This window comes from Oncorhynchus kisutch, linkage group LG1 (assembly GCF_002021735.2).
Source record: "Oncorhynchus kisutch isolate 150728-3 linkage group LG1, Okis_V2, whole genome shotgun sequence".
Taxonomy (NCBI): Eukaryota; Metazoa; Chordata; class Actinopteri; order Salmoniformes; family Salmonidae; genus Oncorhynchus; species Oncorhynchus kisutch.
In genome coordinates, this window is record NC_034174.2 from 31,907,359 (window position 1) to 31,923,780 (window position 16,422).

General features: G+C 42.2%; 1 protein-coding gene across 2 annotated transcripts in view; it reads right to left on the minus strand.

Annotated features, from left to right (window-relative positions):
• Positions 1-14,229, minus strand: part of nucks1a (nuclear casein kinase and cyclin-dependent kinase substrate 1a) — a 32,983-nt gene extending 18,754 nt beyond the window's left edge. The window contains exons 1-4 of one of the 2 annotated variants that reach the window (XM_020490447.2): positions 13,915-14,229; positions 6,447-6,496; positions 6,255-6,351; positions 6,050-6,096 (exon numbers count right to left, since the gene is read on the minus strand). In XM_020490447.2, coding sequence (XP_020346036.1) covers positions 6,050-6,096; positions 6,255-6,351; positions 6,447-6,496; positions 13,915-13,931 — 211 coding nt within the window. In that variant the 5' untranslated portion in view covers positions 13,932-14,229. The remainder of the gene's footprint in view (positions 1-6,049; positions 6,097-6,254; positions 6,352-6,446; positions 6,497-13,914) is intronic. The other variant, XM_020490456.2, reaches the window with a different exon arrangement.
• Between the last annotated feature and the right edge of the window lie 2,193 nt (positions 14,230-16,422).

Below are 16,422 nucleotides of genomic sequence, written 5' to 3' on the forward strand. Positions count from 1 at the left end.
GAGATGTTAGGACTCATAGGACAAAACCATGCATTATTACAAAGAGACATTAACACCTCTACCATTGTGATCTTGATGGCATCTTCGCTATACCGGATTCTGAATTGGCTCTTAATCACTTTGACTGTTTTTAACATCACTGCAGATAAGCATGCCCCGTTTATTTATTATTATATATATATTGTTTAACTGTTCAAAATAGGTAGACCCATTGTTTCACAACCTGAATTATCTGAGTTCATACGCAAGAGAGACGCTTCCTGGGCTATGGCTAGAAGTACTGACTCCGCCAGGACTGGCAATCCTTCAGAGAATTGAGAATTGTGTGTTTAAAAGCGAAATCTGATTATTATATTAACACTCCTGACTGTACTGGAAATCCCTATAAAATCTGGAAAACTGAAATCATTAAAGGGTTGTACTTCCTCTACTCTTCCCTTACAAATGAATGTAGCGTTTGGCCATATAACTGATAACTTTGATACAAGTAATTAATTAAATCAACATTCGATTTCTGCCGATATAATTCAAAAGTCTACTCAATGTGAGAATTCAAAAGCCTACTCAATGTGAGAATTCAAAAGCCTACTCAATGCGAGAATGTACTGGATGTTGATGGGGGAGCTTTACTGAATCATTTAGAAAATGTCAGTCAGGGTTTTTCCTTTCGGCAATTCACAAACAATGGGTTGTTGACATTAAGATATCTACATGGCCGACCATTTGGATCCAGGTCATTGTTGGTTCAATAACCCACATCTTTACATTAAAACACTTATCAGGTTCCTAAGTGTGGAAATGTGCTGCCACTACATAAGGGAGGTGATTGTTGTGATCTTGACAACTATCGTCCCATATCAAGGCTTCCTTGTCTAGCTAAGATTATTGAATCCTTGGTGAATGTGCAACTTTGTTCTTTTTTTCTTTTCTTTTAGCCTTAGAAAATAAGATCTGTGATCTGTATTTTGAATGTACATCAAATCAGGGTTTAGACCAAGCCACATAAATATTACTGTAACCACATCTGTTGTATATTATATTGTCAATTCTTTGGATGGTAAGATGAATTGTGCTGCCCTATTTATAGATTTGTCAAAGGTTTTTGATACAGTTGATCATTCCATCTTACTGAGTAAGTTGTCTGTGTTAGTCCTTAGCACTGATGCCCGTTTGTGGTTTCAGAATTGTCTTAGTGACCAAACCCAGGCTATTATGATAGACGGGCTTAAATCCACATTTCTTGAAGTGCTTAATGGTGTACCCCAGGGTTCAATTTTGGGGCCATTGTTGTTCACGTTGTATATAAATGGCATTGAATGTTACAGGTGTTAATAGTATTTCCATCGGGGCGGCAGGTAGCCTAGTGGTTAGAGCGTTGGACTAGTAACCGAAAGGTTGCAAGATCAAATCCCTGAGCTGACAAGGTACAAATCTGCCATCATTGAAAATAAGAATTTGTTCTTAACGGACTTGCCTAGTTAAATAAAGGCATAAAAAAAATAACAAAATGCATCTCTATGTAGATAAGTTATTTAATCCTGTGCCTCTTCAGTGTAGCAGGCCATTCGTGACCTTCAGCATGATTGACTCATAACTTCCGGATCTTAACTTGCTAATAAAACCAACTTTATGCTGTTCTCTAGGTCCCATAATGTTGACTGGGGACCTGAGTATTTGCCTTCCAAATGGAGCAAGTTTCTCACTGAGAACTTGTGTATCTGGATTGATAACAAGTTGTCTTTGGAAAAACACATTGAAAATGTGACAAAGCTGAGCTCTATGATACATATACAGTGGGGCAAAAAAGTGTTTAGTCAGCCACCAATTCTCCCACTTAAAAAGATGAGGCCTGTAATGTTCATCATAGGTAAACTTCAACTATGACAGACAAAATGAGAAAAAAAATCCAGAAAATCACATTGTAGGATTTAATGAATTTATTTGCAAATTATGGTGGAAAATAAACTTTTGTTATTGACCAAATACTTCTCAATACTTTGTTATATACCCTTTGTTGGCAATGACAGATGTCAAACGTTTTCTGTAAGTCTTCACAAGGTTTTCACACACTGTTGCTGGTATTTTGGCCCGTTCCTCCATGCAGATCTCCTCTAGAGCAGTGATGTTTTGGGGCTGTTGCTGGGCAACACGGACTTTCAACTCCCTCCAAAGATTTTCTATGGGGTTGAGATATGGAGACTGGCTAGGCCACTCCAGGACCTTGAAATGCTTCTTACGAAGCCACTCTTTCGTTGCCCGGGCGGTGTGTTTGGGATCATTGTCATGCTGAAAGACCCAGCCACGTTTCATCTTCAATGCCCTTGCTGATGGAAGGAGGTTTTCACTCAAAATCTCACGATACATGGCCCCATTCATTCTTTCCTTTACACGGATCAGTAGTCTGGTCCCTTTGCATAAAAACAGCCCCAAAGCATGATGTTTCCACCCCCATGCTTCACAGTAGGCATGGTGTTTTTTGGATGCAACTCAGCATTCTTTGTTCTCCACACGACGAGTTGAGTTTATACCAAAAAAATGATATTTTGGTTTCATCTGACCGTACGACATTCTCCCAATCTTCTTCTGGATCATCCAAATGCTCTCTAGCAAACTTCAGACGGGCCTGGACATGTACTGGCTTAAGCAGGGGGAAACGTCTGGCACTGCAGGATTTGAGTCCCTGGTGGCGTAGTGTGTTACTGATGGTAGGCTTTATTACTTTGCTCCCAGCTCTCTGCGGTTCATTCACTAGGTCCCCCCTGTGGTTCTGGGATTTTTTCTCACTGTTCTTGTGATCATTTTGACTCCACGGTGTGAGATCTTGCGTGGAGACCCAGATCGAGGGAGATTATCAGTGGTCTTGTATGTCTTCCATTTCCTAATAATTGCTCCCACAGTTGATTTCTTCAAACCAAGATGCTTACCTATTGCAGATTCAGTCTTCCCAGCCTGGTGCAGGTCTACAATTTTGTTTCTGGTGTCCTTTGACAGCTCTTTGGTCTTGGCCATAGTGGAGTTTGGAATGTGACTGTTTGAGGTTGTGGACAGGTGTCTTTTATACTGATAACAAGTTCAAACAGGTGCCATTAATACAGGTAACGAGTGGAGGACAGAGGAGCCTCTTAATGAAGAAGTTACAGGTCTGTGAGAGCCAGAAATCTTGCTTGTTTGTAGGTGACCAAATACTTATTTTCCACCATAATTTGCAAATAAATTCATTAAAAATCCTACAATGTGATTTTCTGGATTTTTTTCCCTCATTTTGTCTGTCATAGTTGAAGTGTACCTATAATTACAGGCCTCTCTCATCTTTTTAAGTGAGAGAACTTGCACAATTGGTGGCTGACTAAATACTTTTTTGCCCCACTGTATATATTTTTTCTTATAGAAATAAATCCTGCCTCAGTTCTGAAAACAGAAGGAAGATTGTTCAAACAACGCTTCTCCCTGTAATAGACTATGGTGACATTTACATGCATGCGGCAGCCTCTGCTTTTAAACCATTGGAGTCCGTATTCCATTCACCAATACGTTTTACCACTGGGGACGGTTATAGGACCCATTGTGTTCTGTACAAAAATGTGGGATGGACCTCTGTAAGAAGAGAGGTGCATTATTTATTCACAAAGCAGTCGTACGGAAACTTCCTCTGTACTTAACTTCATTGATTAAATTCAGACGTACAAATGACCAAACCCGTTCTCAGGGATCAATAACTCCTTTTGTCTCCACATGATTTAATTATTTTGGCCCCTGATGTGTGGAATATGCAGAAATCCTTGCAGTTAGATATTCTGGTGCCTTTCAGGCATTTAAAATTATTGATTGGAGACTTATGTTACAGAATGTAATTGCTTTTCTTAAATATGTTTAATGTGTATTTTATTTGTAATGTCTTTGTAGGGCTGTTGTATTTTATATCATGCGTTTAAATTTATATACATTTAAAATACTATAAAAACAACAATTTCAAAGATATGCAGTTCATATACAGAAATCAGTCAATTGAAATTAATTCATTATGCACTAATCTATAGATTTCACATGACTGGGAATACAGGGATGCATCGGTTTGTCACAGATAACGTTTTAAAGCTATGGGTGTGGATCAGAAAACCAGTCAGTATCTGGTGTGTATTTTCCTCATGCAGAATACATAACACATCTCCTTCATAGAGTTGATCAGGCTGTTGATTGTGGAATGTTGTCCCACTCTTCAATGGCTGTGCGAAGTTGCTAGATATTGGGGGGGGGGTACTCAAACCCGCTGTCGTACACGTCGATCCAGGGCTTTCCAAACATGCCGAATGGGTGACATGTTTAGTGAGTATGCAGGCCATGGAAGAACTAGGCCATTTTCAGCTTCCAGGAATTGTGGATAGATCCTCCGGACATGGGGTCATGCATTATCACGCGGAAACATTAGGTGATGGTTAAATGAATTGCACCACAATGGGCCTCAGGATTTTGTCATAGTATCTCCGTGCATTCAAATTGCCACCAATAAAATGCAATTATGTTTGTTGTCCATAGCGTATGCCTGCCCATACCATAACCACGCCGCCACCATGGGGCCGTCTATTCCCCAACATTGACATAAGCAAACCCCTAGCCCACACAACGCCATACATGCTGTCTGCCACCTGCCCGGTACAGTTGAAAAAGTGACATCCCTGAATAGCACACTTATCCAGCGAGCCAGTGGCCATCGAAAGTGAGCATTTGTCTACTGAAGTCGGTTATGGTGCCGAACTGCAATCAGGTTAAGACCCAAGTGAGGATGACGAGCACGCAGATGAGCTTCTCTGAGATGGTTTCTGACAGTTTGTGCAGAAATGATTTGGTTGCGGAACCCCAGTTTCATCAGCTGTCTGGGTGGCTGGTCTCAGATGATCCCGCAGGGGAAGAATTTGGATGTTGAGGTCCTGGGCTGGTGTGGATATTCCTGCAGTCAGCATGCCAATTGCATGCTCCCTCAACCTCTGTGGCACTATGTTCCGTGACAAAACTGCACATTTTAGAGTGGTCTTTTATTGTCCCCAGCACAAGGTGAACCTGTGTAACGATCATGCTGTTTAATCAGCTTCTTGACAATAAAAGACCACTCTAAAATGTGCAGTTTTGTCACGGAAGCTGATCAGGTGGACGGACTATTTTGGCAAAGGAGAAATGCTCACTAAATGGGATGGATGTAAACAAATTTGTGCAAAATATGAGAGAAATAAGTATTTCAGCTCATGAAACAATGGACCAACACTTCACATGTTGCGTTTATATTTTTTTTTCGGTATTAGTTTTTTTTTAAATGTATTGGGCTTCATTTGTAAATGTATACAGGGCTCGCTTGTAAATAGTTGTATCTCAATGTGACTACCTGTTTAAATAAAGGTTAATAAAGTAGCACAACATTTATTTAGCGATATTGTCAAAACGATAGTCAAAAATAATATATTTAACTATCGATTTCTCTCCCCCCCCCATATCACTAGTTGAATCCTGACCCCACCAAGCTTGAACCATAGCCTCCTCTTCAGGACATTTTCCCTGACCCCAAGCTTGAACCATAGCCTCCTCTTCAGGACATTTTCCCTGACCCCAAGCTTGAACCATAGCCTCCTCTTCAGGACATTTTCCCTGACCCCAAGCTTGAACCATAGCCTCCTTTTCAGGACATTTTCCCTGACCCCAAGCTTGAACCATAGCCTCCTTTTCAGGACATTTTCCCTAACCCCAAGCTTGAACCATAGCCTCCTCTTCAGGACATTTTCCCTGACCCCAAGCTTGAACCATAGCCTCCTCTTCAGGACATTTTCCCTAACCCCAAGCTTGAACCATAGCCTCCTCTTCAGGACATTTTCCCTAACCCCAAGCTTGAACCATAGCCTCCTCTTCAGGACATTTTCCCTAACCCCAAGCTTGAACAACATCTCCACTACTGAAAGGGATCATAGATTTAGCATAATTCATAGCTCTATCACAAATTAAGACTTAACACAAACATAATTGTTAATCAACCAGTTGATGAATGGAAAATGTCAGAATGGCTTACCTGCTGAATCATTTTTGGATTTGGAGAGTTTTTCATCAGAATCCTCACTGAAACAAAAAACAACAATTGAGCAACAAGACACCGCAACTCTACACACCAAGTCTGTTTTTTATAGAACCAACTCGTATTTCTAAATCATGCATGAAAGATGTTCACTGAAGTTTGAGTCAGAATTCAGCCGTTTGCTGCGGTTCTCCGGGCTCACCTGTCCTCCTGCGAGTTCTTTGACCGCTTGCGCTTCACCTCGCGAGGAGCCGCACGAGGCTTCTTAGGCTTGTCTGAGTTCTTCCCATACTCCTCATCTACAAGGGAATTAAAAAGGGGTTACACACACAGCTTATCTACAGGGGAAAGGGGTTGGAGTTGCACACACGTACACAAACTCTTGCTCTCTCACCTGCGTCATCAGATTCCTGGAATTGTGAGTAATTCACCACCTTCTTGTTCCTGTGAAGTAAACACAAACAAAGATTTCCTATCCTGTTTCTAGTCGGTAGGATGAGGACTGTTGCCATAAGACAAAACATGCAGAAATAATCATCATGACAGCCTTCACTAGCAGTTACATGCTGTCAGTGGGACCCAGTTAACACTTTTACCCCTCCATCCCTAGCAAACATTGCTGATTAAACTAATTGCATTTTAAACTGAAGTTCATGATTAGGTGATCATTGGAGGCAGGTGTGTTAGCTGGGGCAAAAAACTGACACCAATCAGGCCCTCGAGGACTAGAGTTGCCCATCCCAGGTACAAGTCAAAAGTCTAATGTGGCTTCCTCTCCTTCGTCTGCACCGATTTCAACACACACAGGGTGGATGAAAGCAATTTGGAGGACAGGGCTCTAAGTGAAACCATTTGGGTCACATATGCTCCTAAATATTTTGCTGTGCAAACTGTCATTTTAAGTTGGAGGCACCAGTTATCAGCCAGATTATAATTGTTATAATTGATTAGGCGTCGCTGTACCGCTTTTTCCTATTCATGAAAAATGCCTACAGAGAAAACTGCTGGTCTCTAGCCTAAACCAATCAAAAGTTGTGACCATATTATCGGCGCTACATTTTGATGGATGCATTGTCGCTGGGGGGCGCATTTTACACTCAGAAACCATTTCTCTTACTTTTGTCATTTACCAGACACTCTTATCCAGAGAGACTTACATGACCAATTACGGTTAAGTACCTTGCTCAAGGGCAGACCTTTTTTTCTTCACCTAGTCGTCTCGGGGATTCGAACCAGCGACCTTTCGGTTACTTGGCCAACCCTCTTAACCGCTAGGCTACCTTCCACCCAGGTAACGGGCTGTGAACACCTTGTTCAGTCATGACATTACCTTATTAGTTAGTTAACAACCTGGTAACTTCACCAGTATATCCAAACATTTGGGCGCACAGAAAGAATGTTAAAAGGACAGCTACTTCAGGAGATCAATGACCATAGCAATGAATGAATGATTTTCATGTTATAACACGTGACATTCTTAAAGAGTGTACAATTTTCAATGTATTTCGATAGAATTCTGCACCGTTTCCTATCCTCCTGATTTCTGCTTACAAGCAAAAACCAATGCAGGTAGTACCAGTGACTCGCTCAATACAAAAGTTGTCAGATGATGCGAATGCTACACTCCAGTACTGTTTTTCTAGCACAGACTGGAATATGCTCAGGGATTTTACCTATTCACACCGTGCATCTGCATTGCTTGCCGTTTGGGGTTTTAGGCTGGGTTTCTGTACAGCACTGTGAGACATCGGCTGATGTAAAAAGGGCTTTATAAATAAATTTGCTTGATTTACATTAAGGAGTATACCACCTCAAGTCACCGGCTTCATCAATAACTGCATCGACGATGTCATCCCAACAGTGCCAGCACGTACATATCCTAACCATAAGCCATGGATTACACCGGCTCTGGCACTCAATGGATGTGGCAGGGCTATCAAACTATTGCAAACTATTACGGACTACAAAGGGAAACTCAGCCAGGTGCTGCCCAGTGAGTCTACCAGATAGGCTAAATGCCTTTTATGTTCTCTTCGAGGAAAGCAACACTGATGCATGAGAGCACCAGCTGTTCCCGGACGACTGTGATCACACTCTCCATAGCTGATGTGAGCAACACCTTTAAACCGGTCAACATTCACAAGGACACGGGGCCAGACGGATTACCAGGACATTTACTCAGAGCCTGCGTGGACCAACTAGCAAGTGTCTTCAAAGTAATTTTAAACCTCTCCCTGACCGAGTCTGTAACACCTACGTTTCAAGCAGACCACCATAGTGCCTGTGCCCAAGAACGAGAAAGGGTAACCTGCCTAAATGACTACCACCCCGTAACACTGAGTGCCTCCTCAATCTCAGGAGGCTGAAGAAATTTGGCTTGGCACCTAAAACCCTCAAACTTAAATAGGCACAATTGAGAGCATCCTGTCAGGCTGCATCACCACCTGGTATGGCAACTGCATTGCCCACAAACACAGGGCTCTCCAAAGGTAGTTATGGTCTGCCCAATGCATAACCAGGGACAGACTACCTGCACTCTGGGACACCTACAACACCTGATGTCACAGGAAGGCCCAAAAGTTATTTGCAGTGGCCCAAAGAACAACTACCCGAGCCATTGCCTGTTCACCCCGCTATCATTTAGAAGGCAAGGTTATTACAGGTGCATCAAGCTGGTACCGTGAGACGGAAAAACAGCTTCCATCTCAAGTCCATCAGAATATCGAATAGCCTCACTACCACAGAGGCTGTTGCCCTACATACAGTCGTGGCCAAAAGTTGAGAATGACAAATATTAATTTCCACAAAGTTTGCTGCTTCAGTGTCTATAGATATTTTTGTCAGATGTTACTATGGAATACTGAAGTATAATTACAAGCATTTCATAAGTATCAAAGGCTTTTATTGACAATTACATGAAGTTGATGCAAAGAGTCAATATTTGCAGTGTTGACCCTTCTTTTTCAAGACCTCTAATCCGCCCTGGCATGCTGTCAATTGACTTCTGGGCCACATCCTGACTGATGGCAGCCTATTCTTGCATAATCAATGCTTGGAGTTTGTCAGAATTTGTAGGTTTTTGTTTGTCCACCTGCCTCTTGAGGATTGACCACAAGTTCTCAATGGGATTAAGGTCTGGGGAGTTTCCTGGCCATAGACCCAAAATATCGATGTTTTGTTCCCTGAGCCACTTAGTTATCACTTTTGCCTTATGGCAAGGTGCTCCATCATGCTGGAAATGGCATCGTTCATCACCAAACTGTTCCTAGATGGTTGGGAGAAGTTGCTCTCGGAGGATGTGTTGGTACCATTATTAATTCATGGCTGTGTTCTTAGGCAAAATTGTGAGTGAGTCCACTCCCTTGGCTGCAACCCCACACATGAATGGTCTCAGGATGCTTTACTGTTGGCATGACATAGGACTTGATGGTAGCGCTCACCTTGTCTTCTCCGGACAAGCTTTTTTCCAGATGCCCCAAACAATCGGAAAGGGGATTCAGAGAAAATGACTTTACCCCCAGTCCTCAGCAGTCCAATCCCTGTACCTTTTGCAGAATATCAGTCTGTCTCTGATGTTTTTCCTGGAGAGGTGGCTTCTTTGCTGCCCTTCTTGACACCAGGCCATCCTCCAAAAGTCTTTGCCTCACTGTCAGTGCAGATGCACTCACACCTGCCTGCTGCCATTCCTGAGCAAGCTCTGTACTGGCGGTGCCCCGATCCCACAGCTGAATCAACTTCAGGAGACGGCCCTGGCGCCTGCTGGAAGCCTTCTTCACAACAATTGAACCGCTCGCCTTGAAGTTCTTGATGATCCGACAAATGGTTGATTTAGGTGCAATCTTACTGGCAGCAATATCCTTGCCTGTGAAGCCATTTTTGTGCAAAGCAATGATGACTGCACTTGTTTCCTTGCAGGTAACCCTGGTTGACAGAGGAAAAACAATGATTCCAAGCACCACCCTCCCTTTGAAGCTTCCAGTCTGGAACTCAATCAGCATGACAGAGTGATCTCCAGCCTTGTCCTTGTCAACACACACCTGTGTTAAGGAGAGAATCACTGACATGATGTCAGCTGGTCCTTTTGTGGCAGGGTTGAATGCAGTGGAAATGTTTTTTTGGTGATTCAGTTCATTTGCATGGCAAAGAGGGACTTTGTAATTAATTTAAATTAATTTGATCACTCTTCATAACATTCTGGAGTATATGCAAATTACCATCATACAAACTGAGGCAGCAGACTTTGTGAAAATTAATATTTGTGTCATTCTCAAAACATTTGGCCAAGAATGTACATAGACTTGAAACCACTGGCCACTTTAATTATGTTTACATATTTTGCATTACTCATCTCATACAGTGGGGCAAAAAAGTATTTAGTCAGCCACCAATTGTGCAAGTTCTCCCACTTAAAAATATGAGAGGCCTATAATTTTCATCATAGGTACACTTCAACTATGACAGACAAGATGAGGGGGAAAAAAAAATCAAAAATCACATTGTAGGATTTTTAATGCATTTATTTGCAACTTATGGTGGAAAATAAGTATTTGGTCACCTACAAACAAGCAAGATTTCTGGCTCTCACAGACCTGTAACAACTTCTTTAAGAGGCTCCTCTGTCCTCCACTCGTTACCTGTATTAATGGCACCTGTTTGAACTTGTTATCAGTATGAAAGACACCTGTCCACAACCTCAAACAGTCACACTCCAAACTCCACTATGGCCAAGACCAAAGAGCTGTCAAAGGACACCAGAAACACAAATGTAGACCTGCACCAGGCTGGGAAGACTGAATCTGCAATAGGTAAGCATCTTGGTTTGAAGAAATCAACTGTGGGAGCAATTATTAGGAAATGGAAGACATACAAGACCACTGATAATCTCCCTCGATCTGGGGCTCCACACAAGAGCTCACCCCGTGGGGTCAACATTATCACAAGAACAGTGAGCAAAAATCCCAGAACCACACGGGGGGGACCTAGTGAATGACCTGCAGAGACCTGGGACAAAAGTAACAACGCCTACCATCAGTAACACACTACGCCGCCAGTGACTCAAATCCTGCATTGCCAGACGTGTCCCCCTTCTTAAGCCAGTATGTCCAGGCCCGTCTGAAGTTTGCTAGAGAGCATTTGGATGATCCAGAAGAAGATTGGGAGAATGTCATATGGTCAGATTTAACCAAAATATAACTTTTTGGTACATTTTTTAAAACAAACAAACAAAATATATATATATGTGTAAAAGAAATCGGCCAATTAATCGGTATCTGCTTTTTTTTGGTCCTCCAATAATCGGTATTGGAAAATCATAATCGGTCGACCTCTAGTCCAAACACTCCAAGACAGTCGTGAAGAGGGCACGACAATGCCTATTCCCTATCAGGAGACTGAAAAGATTTGTCACATGTCCTCAGTTTCTACAAGTTCTACAGCTGTACCATCAACAGCATCCTGACCGGTTGCATCACCGCCTGGTATAGCAACTGCGCGGCATCAGACTATAAGGCGCCAGCAGAGGGTAGTGTGTACGGTCCAATACTTCACTGGGTCCAAGCTACCTCCCACCCAGGACCTCTATACCAGGCGGTGTCAGGGAAAGGCTCAAAATTGTCAGCGTCTCCTGTCACCCAAGTCATACTGTTCTCCCTGCTACCGCACAGCAAGCGGTACCGGAGCGCCAAGTCTCGGTCAAAAAGGCTCCTTAACAGCTTCTACCCCCAAGCCATAAGACTGCTGAACAATTAATCAAATGGCCACCCTGACTATTTGCATTGACCCCCCCCAACCTTTGTTTTGACACTGCTGCTACTCACTGTTTACTATCTATGCATAGTCACCCTAACCCTACCCCCTGCATATTAACTCGGTACCGTCGGTACCGGTACACCTGTTGTATTCAGTGCATGCAACAAATACAATTTGATTTAGAACTTTTGTATTAGTAAAGTTGTTTTTAGATTATACGTTTTTGGATACTGGGCACAATTTATCACAAATTGAGATTTTTAGATTATCAGTGTGAAATGAACAAATTCCCCTCACGGAATCAAAAGGAAGATTCAATGACTTCAATGTAATGTAGAGTCAGAAGGGCAAAGATGGACGCAGCTTAGTTGAACATAACTCTAGGAACCACACCTGGTTCATATAAGATGCACAACTCAGTATAGTTCTTCTCATCTCCAGTAAGTAGAAAACGTATGCATCAAAATGCAGCCCGGGACAATGTATTTCCAATTATTCCAAATCAAGGCACAAACAGGATTTCATCCACCTCAGTTCCGTCTATTCCACCACACCCCCAAATACACTCAGCCATCAATCATGCATCAGCAGTATGCGTTTTGATGTTAAAAAGGTTCCCTCACACAGAAGGGGATAGTTTCTCTGGTAAACTGGATGCTTGTCTCACTTCTCCAGTTTCAAGGGCTCATTTGGGAAAGTGGATGAGTGGAATGGGTTAACACACACTACAGAAGACCAGTGCTGTAGGTGACACAGCTGACCACAGGCAGGTGCTCAATGTAATACACACCTTCAGAGCCGTGCCATAATATACACACACAGGCATGAGGCATACATAACCTACATACAGTGGTCTTGATCTCGAACACACACCCTTCTATTTTCCCACCCCCCTGACGTCCTAACACACACCAAAGTGATTGGAAACATTGTCTGTAATAGTAACTATAGGCTTCCAAGGTACCTCATATGGTTAAATGTGCTAGCGGGGGCAAGGGAGGTCAAGGCAAACGCTTTTACAAGCGCAGGCCCTGTCGCCACCGTGAAGACCTCAGACACACAGGCCGAAAGACAAAGCCCTGACCACCACTAGAAAAGCAATCGCCATGAGCTCAAACGAACCCCCCCCCCCCACCAAAAAGTGTTTTTTTTTTTAAAAGAGGGACCCACGCATTACCTGGGGGAAAAAACGGGAGCAAGGGGAGGGGCAACCATCGACGCCACATTGCTACTTTGTTGCATATTCGTGTGCAATATCGGTTACATTGTTGCTTGATTCGCTTCCGCTATATTTAATTAATTAGCAACGTCCATGTGTGTTTTTCTTGCGAAATAGGTTATTTTCTTCGCTCAAATGCGACCCTCTCGGTCTTTTCAGGCAGCGAAGAGCTAGGCGTGGGGGGGGACTTCTAAAGCCACTCCGCCCCCCTGCTATCAGTGAAAATGTAGCTCCTCAGCTCTCCCTTTCTCGTACCGCGTTTTCACTCAAAACCAACAGGCTGCCGTCGCCCCATTCACATTTCATTGTTCCCTAATAAGACCATAGAATAAAACAATTGCGTTTCAATGGTGGATAGCCTACTTGGAACTAGTACAGACGTCGCTAGGCTGCGTGTTAATAAGATCACACCCCATGAACCGATGTCCACCTCCAGTCCTGTTTTTTATTAACGTTTCAGAGGCTCTCGTGGATGAATGGGTAGCCATATTCCCCAGTCTGATCTACCTCCCATCTCACACAAAATATCATGACATATCACATTCTAGGAACACATAAAACCAAGGTAAATAGAACTGAAACATAAGGGTATCGCACCAAATGATATTCGAATAGGATCGGTTTTTGTAGACATGATTCACACCAGATGCACGCACTCTCGCCAAGGGGCGCGCAATACAGGCATTTTCACCCCGCCATGGCGAACGAACAGTCCACATTGCAATGATCCATGCTAGTAAGTGCGTGCACAAGGAAAAAAAATACATTTACATAAATGTTTCATCAAATAAACGGAACTGTAGCCAAAAACACAACATGGTAGAGACGTACGTGTCTCCTGTAAAGGCAGCGTGCACGCCACACTGTCTCAGCGAAGGACATTAGAAAAACGTACCTCACTGGTCTTGACATTTTGCAGAAATACTGTAGAGGTTAAGAATGTAAGAAAAGGGAAATTAAATCCAGGAAAATAAAAATGAAATCGTCCCGCTCTGCAACTCCAATGGGCGCAACGAAACGTTCCAACGCCCGAGCTACTGCGTAAAACGAAATATACGGGAACGAATTTCTTTTCCAAACGCGATTTTAGTTAAAATTTTACCTTGAGCTACTCAAAATGGTGAATAAAACAAACTGAAACTGCAGCATGTGCGCAACCTAACTGATTGGCCCTAGGGCGGGCTCTTGGCACAGAGGACCGCCCATCGTTGCTGCTGAAAGGATAGCATCAACACTCAAAAGCTTCTATTGGGTAGTTTGAATGATGATTTCCTTTTTGGTTGGATCTTCTAGTTGCTCATCAAACTCAGTTGTTCAACCCTTTTACCCTCCCCCTTTCAACGATAGGTTGAGACAGCACTACTAAGAAAACAAAAAGAGGCCCTCAGTGTGGATGTAAGTTGCCGGAGTTTGTGTCCGAAATGACCGCAATGTAACTTTTTTTTTATTGGGAAAGATGCGCGGCAGGCCAGCATAGTAGCTACATGAATGGCTGTAGTGGGCAATGGATATGAATTTGTAATATATTTTCCACTGACGGGGGCTTGTGGTCCTGACACTGTATGTATCCTCAGGCACCACCATGCAGCCATTCCCAGGCACCAGAATAGGCCTATCTGGTAGATCTAAGTTTCAACCTGAATTGCACAGAAGACAGAGTCAGGTATAAATGTGGTTCTACAGTCTGAAAAAGTGAACATTCATAACCTCCACCAATATCATGATGTCCAAACAATGTGAAAATCAAAGAATATTTAAACAGAAAAATTTGTCAGGTTTTACATTATAGTTTCTCCCTGTCAATATACCGAGTAGCCTTTTCATAGACGCTAATGCTAAACATACCATATACTGCAAATGCATAGACACTGCCAATAAGCCCTGTCTAAACGTAAATACTTTTAGGCAGAACAGTTTTGGAAACATTTGGAACTTAACTTTCATATCGACGAGAAATAATAATACAAAATAATGTTGAACTACTACACATCGTTAAAGGGCTAGGGTTCCCACAAGGCCATGTACCGTACCTAGATTTTTTCTATGTTTCTTTTCTTTTGTGTTATTGACTGTACGTTTGTTTATGTGTAACTCTGTGTTGTTGTTGTTGTCGCACTGCTTAGCTTTATCTTGGCCAGGTCGCAGTTGTAAATGAGAACTTGTTCTCAGCTGGCCTACCTGGTTAAATAAAGGGGAAATCCATTTTTTTTTTTTTTTATATGTTTGTGTATGGAAGACGAATGCGACCACCTAATTTAATTAGCTTACAGTGCCTTCAGAACGTATTCACACCCCTTGACTTTTTCAAAATGTAGTTGTTTTACAGTGTAAATTTGAAATGGATTAAATTGACATTTTGTGTCACTGGCCTACACTACACCTTTGTTATGGCAAGCCTGAATAAGTTCAGGAGTAAAAATGTGCTTAAAAAGTCACATAATACATTGAATGGACACTGTGTGCAATAATAATGTTTAACATGATTTTTGAATGACTTCATGACTTCATCTCTGTACCCCACACGTACAATTATCTGTAAGGTCCCTCAGTCGAGCAGATAATTTCAAACTCAGATTCAACTACAAAGACAGGGGAGGTTTCCAATGCCTCGCATTGGGCACCTAGTTGTGGATTGGTAAAAAAAAAAAATGCAGACATTGAATATCCCTTTAAGCATGATGAAGTTATTAATTACACTTTGGATGGTGTATCAATATACCCAGTCACTACAAAGATACAGGCATCCTTCCTAACTCAGTTGCCAGAGATGAAGGAAACCGCTCAGGGATTTCATCATGAGACTAATGGTGACTTTAAAACAGTTACAGAGTTTAATGGCTGTGATAAGAGAAAACAGAGGATGGATTAACAACATTGTATTACTTTACAACACTCATGTGGTGAAAAGAAGGAAGACTGCACAGAATAAAAATATTCCAAAACATGTATCCTGTTTGCAATAAGGCACTAAAGTAAAACTGTGAAAAATGTGGCAACGAAATGAACTTTATGTCCTGAATACAAAGCATTATGTTTGGGACAAATCCAACACAACACATCACTGAGTGCCACTCTAAATATTTTCAAATATGGTGTTGGCTGCATCCTGTTATGGATGCAGCCACCATCAGCAAGGACTATGGAATTTTGTAGGATAAAAATAAACGAAATAGAGCTAAGCACAGGCTAAATCCTAGAGGCTAACCTGGTTCAGTCTGCTTTCCAACAGACACTGGGATACAAATTCACCTTCAGCAGGACAATAACCTAAAACACAAGACCAAATATAGACTGGAGATGCTTACCAAGACCACATTGAATGTTCCTGAGTGGCCTAGTTACAGTTTTGACTTAAATTGTCTTGAAAATCTATGGCAAGACTTGAAAAGGAATGTCTAGCAAT